Consider the following 8470-nt stretch of genomic DNA (forward strand, 5'->3'; position numbering starts at 1 on the left):
GCGTGATCGATGTAGATCGATGACAGAAACGTACGGGAGTTTTTAACCCCCCCCCCCTCCCCCTTCCGTGTTTGGCATTAATAAAAAGTATTAAAGAGAGCAATGATTATTAAACATAGAGACTTGAGCAAGTCTATATATATCCTAGAAAAAACCAAAACTGATTTTTTTTTTACTGTGTTCAAATTTCTCAGAGGTCATATTCATAAGAATTGCAAGCCTTATTTCATGGGATGGTTACCTGTAAAATGCGAAACGAAATCGAAAGGAAACGAAATCTACCGAAGCAAAACGAAACCTACCGAAACGGGTACCCTTATTTCATACGACATGCCTGCTGCTGTAGGCACGGTGAAATAAATACAGTACGTATACTTTGGAGTATTTCTAAGAATTCATAATTTTTATGAATGTACACTATACACGTACAATGATTTATTTTCAATTTTTAAACATTAAATCATGCATGTGCTTTAGTTATGATATTACAGCTTGGAGATAATGAATTTGTTTAAAATGTGACGTTGCTTTGCCACAATTTATGACGTTACAAGTGTAACGCAAAGTGACACCAGTACCGTGCGCTTAGTGAAAACATTTCCAGCCCATATGCGTACGTTTGGTGCTTACACCAATGTTTCTTGTACATTGTGTATCACGACAGTTACTTACATCCGGGTAGCTTCTTACCTATACATTCTGTATCATGACAGTCAAATTCCGGTGGACAGATGGGGTCACATGAACCTGAAACAAGATACAACGAATCAGTTCTCTCTCTCCCCCCCCCCCCCTCTCTCTCTCTCTCTCTCTCTCTCTCTCTGTGTGTGTGTGTGTGTGTGTTTAAGTCACGACGTCTTCACAAGAGGAAACATACGTACATGTATGTCATTGCAAAACAAAAAGTATTCTCTGGTAGTTAGAGAGATAATTATAAAAGTTTATCTAATATTCTCATTCGAATTAAAAAAGAAGGTGTTTTGAGAGAGAGAATATAAGTAAGGACATGTCCTCACTAATCTCAGAACTTGTATCTAAAACCTTTACATTACGTGGGACAGGTTTATGGGGACGTAACTGGAAGGACAGTAGTTTTGTCCCCATTGTGCACTTCTTTCCTCACAACGCAGGTCAAATGGTTAAAAAGAGGGACTGGTTCATGTTTTTTGAAAAAAAATCCCCTCTTTTTAAATGTTAAATATTCAAAATGTAACTCAATTGAAGTTGACAACCAAAATTTAGACCTTGATGCAAGGATAAGGGCAATATTTTACCCTTAAATCTGTGTTATGTAAAGAAGACTCGAGCCTTGTTTATGTTTACAAACAAACTAATAAAATATTAATTTTGTAATTTAACGCATCCTAATTTTGCCCAGACACAAATCTAACTTTCAAATGGCACATTTTACCTGAAGAATATTTGAAATGTGATATATGTCATAGATTTAGATCGTTAACCATATTTTTTTTTATTCTATAAACAATAACGTACCTCAATCTTTGCTTACATAACAAATAATAAATTCTCCATAATGAGCTTCTGTCACAATGTATAATCTTAATTTTTTGTGAAACCTTTTAAATATATTAAACAATAGATATCGATCATTAAATGTGAAAAACAAAATTTTGGGGAAAGTCGTAAATCAGTCCCTTTAATATATTTTATCTGCCGGAATATTTCCTAGCTTACCAGAAATTAGATAGAAAAGTTCCGAGACAATGATCAGTGCTTTTATCCAATTCATAAATGAGAAAATTCCCATCTCTTTCTACGTCTGTTTCATAATATAAATCTAGAATAAAAACTTGTACGTATACATAACGATGCATTGTATAGTTTTTCCATTGTTTTGTTAAATGACAATGTAATTCTGCAATGGAAAGTGAATTCAAAAGGACAATGTTCACGCTATGTATATTTGAAATCAGCACTTGACTAACTTTAAATGATTAACATCTTACAGGTGCGCGGATCACCTATAGGGAACTGGCGTGACGGGCGAGAGTGCACGTTGCAAATTTCTTCCGGATTTACACATCTACGCCTTGACACACTTTTTAGATTTTTCATTTTATAAAAACCTAAGAAGTGTGTATATAAAAAAATATTACTAAATTAAACCTAGTGCGTATAAACTTGTACAATTATTTAAAAGTACTGGAACTCAAAACGTTAAAGATTTACATGTATCTATCCTGGACAAATTTTATGCAAAACCAAACATGTAGATCAAAATATTATATGATAAACGAAGTTCATGAAAAATATATACATGTACATATAAATCAGGCACGTAGCAAAGGGGGGCAGCCGAGCCCCTCCCCCACCTCCAACCCAAAACCAAAACCAAAAAGAAAAAAAACCCACCAAATTTTACTTTGGGCTTGATGTGGGTAAAATTTGCATATATGAAACTTTATAAAAAAAAATGCTGATTATCTACAGACACGACGTGCACGTAGATTTGTATACGTAAATTTGTTTTGAAGGGTTTGGCAGCTGGAGAAGAAGTCTGATTTTTCTTCAGTGCACGGGTTCGTCGGTTCATCGGCAACCATTCATGAAACCTTGAATGTGAAAATATAAAAATAACAAACTTTGGTTGTAAAAATAACGGGATAAGTATGTGGTCAAAACAGTGAAAGAAGGAAGGGGGGGGGGGGGTTCGCCTGCTCCCCTTTGCTACGTGCCTGATTTATATGTACATGTATATATTTTTCATGAACTTCGTTTATCATATAATATTTATAATATATCAGGGACGTAGCAAAGGGGGATAGGGGGCAGCCGAGTCTGCCCCCTCTCCCTCTTCCTTCTAAAAATTAAGAAAGAAATAATCAACAGTGACATTTCCTCTATTTATGCACAGACACCTGGATTTCTATTAATTAGTCGCTCAAACAATCCTACCCCTCTATATATAAATATATTTATAAATAGAGAGGGCTTTGGCTTTATTGAGCGACTTGTTGATAGAAATTCAGATATCTGTGATTATTTAAAAATTGTATTAACTAGTGTCTTCAAAGAGGCAGTTAATACAAAAATATATATCGTTTTCCCCAGCACATTGTGCTTCCCATCATCCATTGTTTCGAGTTCAGGGACCGGTCAATATTTATTGGGGGTTGGGAGTTGGGACCGGTGCATTCCATTTTTCCATTTTTTTTTAAAAAGAAAAAACTATGTCCTGTCATCTAAGAATGCAAAAAAAGTTGCTGTCCTATATCAGATGTGTAATAAAAAAAGTGCTTGACCTATCTAATAAATAAATATATATTTATGTATCATTAAACAACATTTTTACTTCATTTTGAAAATCTCTGGAGTTCTTCATAATTATCACTTGAAATGTTATATCAGCTGAGGAATTCAATTTCCACTGAAACTTTTGCTCACTTTGTCATGTTCGGTAATTTGTCCAATGAAGTTACAAATTTCACTATTTTCATATTACTTTTTTCTTTTTGTTGAATTGTTGTTTAAACTGCTACATTTTGCATAGTTTTAAATTACTGTTTTACTGAATTGTTGTCTCGTGTACTTACAAGTATTTTTCACATCTCAGTATTTTTTATGAAAGGTGAAGATAACGAACAGGGATCAATCTCAAACAATGTAACTCCTATAAGCAATACAAAATAGAGAGTTGAGCAAACACAGACTCCTGAATATACCAGAGGCGGGATCAGGTGCCTAGGAGGAGTAAGCACCCCCTGTCGACCGGTCACACCCGCCGTGAGTCCTATATTTTGATCAGGTAAACGGAGATATCCGTAGTCAAAATCAGTGTGCCAAGAACGGCCTAACAAGTCAGACAGCATTTGATCCAATGATAGGTTGTATTGGCGAACTATCAAATATTAAAGATGTGTTTAAACTTTAGTTAAAGTCTGGTCTGTATCCTTCAAGTTATGATATACCATTTTTATTTTCTATGATTAAAATCCATAATCCATGCAAAACTTACATGTAATCGTTGCAATTTTATTCACAGCTGAATACTTATTTTGTGATTTTTAATTAATTGTTTTGTTATAAAAATTTTTCAAAGGTTCAGTAGTTTATTGCAAATTGTCTCTAGTATATTCAACTTGGACATGAAATAAGGCATGTACACAATTCAGTATTATTGTTTAAAAGATAGTTGAATTAAAAGTTTGAAATACTTTATAATTTTATTCATTGATACATTTGCACAAAATATATATAGCTGTCCTATCAGTGTTGAAAATAAAAAAAAGTTGGAGTCCTATCAGTATGTAAGTCAAAATAAACGTGTGTCCAAGTGCATTTTGCACCGGTCCCAACTCCCCAATAAATATTGACCGGTCCCCGTGTAAATAATTGTCTAACCGGATATTTTTCGTTGATTCGGAAATTGGTTTTAGATTTTTCATAGCGTTGTCGAATTCCTCAAAAAAATTGGTGGCACGGCACTCGCCGATTTTGCGGAGTTACAATGTGACTGGGATTGTCAACTATACAGCCATATTTAAAGCTTGAGAAATTGACGAGTGAGAAAAAATATCATGAATTTATTTTTCACCTCATTGTTTTGGGAAATTGGATTGCATTGCATGTCGTATTCTACATACCTGTTATTATGCGTCTTGTTTTAGCGCGTGTTTTGGTCAACCCATGATTAAGGCTGTAATAGAAAACACAGTCATTAGGGAGTTATACGTCTGTTAAAGGCTCAACAGACCTTATCTAGGCGGAAAGTCAGAAATTTTTACATGCAGTGTATGTTGTAGAATCATGTGTTGAAATATAAGTTTTGAAGAAAATGAAAGAGAAAGTGGCTCTAATTGGATGATGTGTAGTTAGAATAATCTGTGTCTCGGGACAGGTCCTCACTACAGTTAGAATGCCTCCCATATACCCGTAATGTAGCAAAAAATTACAGAATCGCTCCCAGGGCTCGAAATTAACACATGCCCGTCAGTGGTTAAAAGAGTGGCGGACTGACTGACATTTGTTTTAGTCAGTCCGATGGGACTGGTCAATTTTCTAAAACATCATTTTGGAAAACATATTTATGGAATCTTAAACACACATTTGGCATTCTTCTGTAGATATCAGATGAACCAGATTAGTAAATATAAATCTCACATAAGTGTTACAATATTGTCTGAGGCATATCAAGTTAAATTCTGTTATTTTATTTTAATATAAACATGAACGAAATATGTTTATTTATTTCTGAAAAACTCTGGTGGACTGGTTTTTTCTGCAGACTGGTTGAAATTATACCCTATCAGTCGGGCTGGACTGGTGACATAAAGAGTTAGTTTCAAGCCGTGGAAAGAATAAACACGTAAATTTAAAGCTAAAATTGAATACAACTAACCTCATTGATAATTCACAAGTCCTTAACTCTGTACTGTAAAATTAAGTAAAATAATAGGCCTATTGTAAACTGAACACTTTGAAATGTCACTTTTCTCGATTCAAACTGACTGCCATTTTACCGGAAGCTGTCATTGAAACACCCTGCTGTTTTCCAAAACGAATGCTCAATGAAGAACCGCCCACTACCATATATGGAAAACAGTGAAACGTACCTTTTGCAAAGAGCTTGAAGATTAAAAGAGTATGATGTGCAGTGGACACAGAATTACCATATAGAATTGAAAGACGAACAGGCAGAAATAATCTCTGCTGTGGTAGAGGGAAAAGATTATGTGTTTGCCAGTGCAATCTGGGTAATTTTCTTCATTCAGGCCAAATGAAAGCAATTTTCATCAAAAAACGAAAGAAAATTAAACCTTTAATTTGACACTGCAATGTTGACTTACCTTATATTTCTTAATTACAATGTTTATTGAAAACTTTAAGTTAATTTTCTTGTAAAATAATGGTGTAGTAAATATTGTAGTACATTTTTTGTAAAAGGTCGTATCTCCATATTGGGGAGCTGTTCACTTACGCTATGACAAGTTGCGGTAAAATGGAAGCTGTATACACAGCAAAATTCAAACCCATAGATTAATTGAAATGGAATTAATGGTGAGTCAGTTGTGAAGGTAACTTTTGGTTGTTATGATATGTGACATAAAGTAGGCTATGCCTGCTGCCCGATCCATTCACTTTGTGAATAAAATATAGTTAAAAAAAAAATGATATGTGACGTGACTTTACCGAAACATGTACTGAGTGCAATTTTTATTTTGCTACATTGTGAGTATATGGGTCACATTCTATTGGTAAACCGGATCCATAGGACATTATTACTTTAACTATAGAATATTCTATCTAGATGATGTGTAATAAAAGTAGTAAGTTGTTCCCCTTTCACTATTAAATCCTGAGATGAAACTCTGGATTGACTGAACTTGATCTTGAACAAAAACAATTATTGAGATACAAGGTGTGACAAACTGGTAAGGTTAATATACGAATTCAAGAATGACAAGAACCAGAGCCATTTATAGTGGACAAAAGCAATTGTAGCGGCCAGCCAGGTTTGATTGCCGGTGGCTAGATAGCTCAGTTGGTAGAGCACCTGACTAGAGAATTCAAGGGGCCCGGGTTTAAATCCTGGTCTGGTCCGTTGTATTCTCTCCCTGACATTCCTGTAACATTTTGTACTGTAGACAAGCCCCTGGAACTGACAGGTGAAAATGCCTACCAGAGGATAAAGATCCTGGTTTGATGTCTTCAAGGCATAAAGACACTTAAGGAGGGAGGAATATAGCAGTGAGCTGGGTTCCATTGCTGGTGGCCAGATAGCTCAGTTGGTAGAACAGCTGACTAGAGATTCAGGGAGTCTGGGTTCGAATCCTGGTCTGGACTGTTGCATTATCTCCCTTCCTGTTGCACAGTGTTTGGTTGAAATTGGGAAAACACTTTTGATTCTTAAACTTTTAAAAAGCAAATTTAAACTAATTGATTTTTTATCTACCCATGTAAACAAACTTGAATTTCCTGTCTGGTGGTAACAACAATGCTGTACATGTTCCTGTAAAGTCATATAGTTCAAGTAATATTTTATCAAATAAAAATAGCATTAGTCTCCAATGTCAGTGGTGACTGAATCATCAGAACTTAAATCAGCAACATTTTTTATGCTTTTCTTTATTATTCTCTGAAATCAAAGAAAACCCTTGGAGTTTCCATTAAAAGACTTTTGTCTCTGTCTTGTCCGTGTTTAATTTAGACCCATTCTCTTGTTGATTTTCCACCTCACTTAAAGATCTCTCTCTAGCAGAGTCTCTAGTTTTGAAATAAAAAATTAGGCTTTTTGTGTTTTACCATCCTGTAATCAAAATATTTTTAGTTACTTATGTGACATTTTTGTCACATTGACAATTTAATAGAATAACGATCCAAAGTTTAAATGCAATAAAGGTACACATATAGGTAAGTGCTCCCAAGTTCTTAACAAAAATGAAACAGAAAGTTTTTCATTTGCTTTTTTTTGTTGCTTTTTTTTTTTAATTATCCAGTGGGAATTTTTAGGTGGCATTTTGGGAAAAGTTCCTTTTTTCAGCATTAGGAATGGGCCAAATTTTGGTAGTCTATAGACCCAAAGAAATCTCTATTAATTGACAAGTCTAGGAAAGATAATATGACAGTTATTCAAACAAATGCTCATAATGTCAAAATGGCAACAGGAGCATAATGGTGGTACTGACATCATATGCTCTTTATGGTGACTGGCAAAGTAAAGTCTGCTTTAGTATTAGAATATTGTACACCCTGAACACTAGTTATATATTTCTTTTTCAGATGATGACTTCTAACAACATTTTAGAGGAAGATATTTCCTACATTGTTGAACGATACAGGAGTCCGTATGAAAGCCGAGAGGAGTGGGACTTGAGAAGAAAATTTATGATCGCCAATTTTGGTAAGGCAAACATGGAGGCTTTGGTGTGCCTGGCTAACTGCTATTTGAATGTGGAAATGTATGGATGCAAATACCCTGTGTTAGTAATGGAGAAGATCCGTGAAATGAGTAGTAGTTTGAACACTAGCAAATTGAGTGTAACAGAAAGCCTTCCAAAGAGGATGAAAGGGCTGGAGACAGTGAAATTTGTGAAACAATCAGATACACAATCTGCAGACAAACAGACTGAAAAATGTGGAGATGATACAGCTCACAAAACAACCATTAGTTCTTTTGGGAAACCAACGAATCAAACCACAAATTCAAACAACACACAGAAGGCAGCTAGCCAAAAGACTGTTGCTCCCAGTTTTCATTTTGTAAAAGCAAGCACAGAGTTTCATAGTACAGACGTTGCTTCAGAGAGCGTGAAACAGAGAATGATGAGAAAAAAATTTCAAGCTGATTGCCAACCGCAGCCTGTCATCCATCAGAATGTATCTGCTCAGAATATGTTACAAAAAACGGGTCTGGGCTTCAACAAGAAAGGAAAGTCTACAGAAGTGGTTCATCCTGAAATCCCCACAAACTCATTCCTTAGTGAGGTAGACAATCAGTTCCACTCATTTG

The 8470-nt window shown here is 35.1% G+C and overlaps 1 protein-coding gene across 2 annotated transcripts in view; it reads left to right on the top strand.

Annotated features, from left to right (window-relative positions):
* The first annotated feature begins 4404 nt into the window (after positions 1-4404).
* Positions 4405-8470, top strand: part of LOC125680883 (NF-kappa-B-repressing factor-like) — a 9680-nt gene continuing 5614 nt past the window's right edge. Inside the window, exons 1-2 of one of the 2 annotated variants that reach the window (XM_048920687.2) lie at positions 4405-4523; positions 7741-8470. The exon at positions 7741-8470 is cut by the window's right edge and continues 737 nt beyond it. In XM_048920687.2, the coding sequence (XP_048776644.2) occupies positions 7741-8470 (730 nt within the window). In that variant the 5' untranslated portion in view covers positions 4405-4523. Of the gene's footprint in view, positions 4524-6589; positions 6709-7740 lie in introns of those variants that run through there. The other variant, XM_048920686.2, reaches the window with a different exon arrangement.

Source organism: Ostrea edulis, chromosome 2 (assembly GCF_947568905.1).
Source record: "Ostrea edulis chromosome 2, xbOstEdul1.1, whole genome shotgun sequence".
NCBI lineage: Eukaryota > Metazoa > Mollusca > Bivalvia > Ostreida > Ostreidae > Ostrea > Ostrea edulis.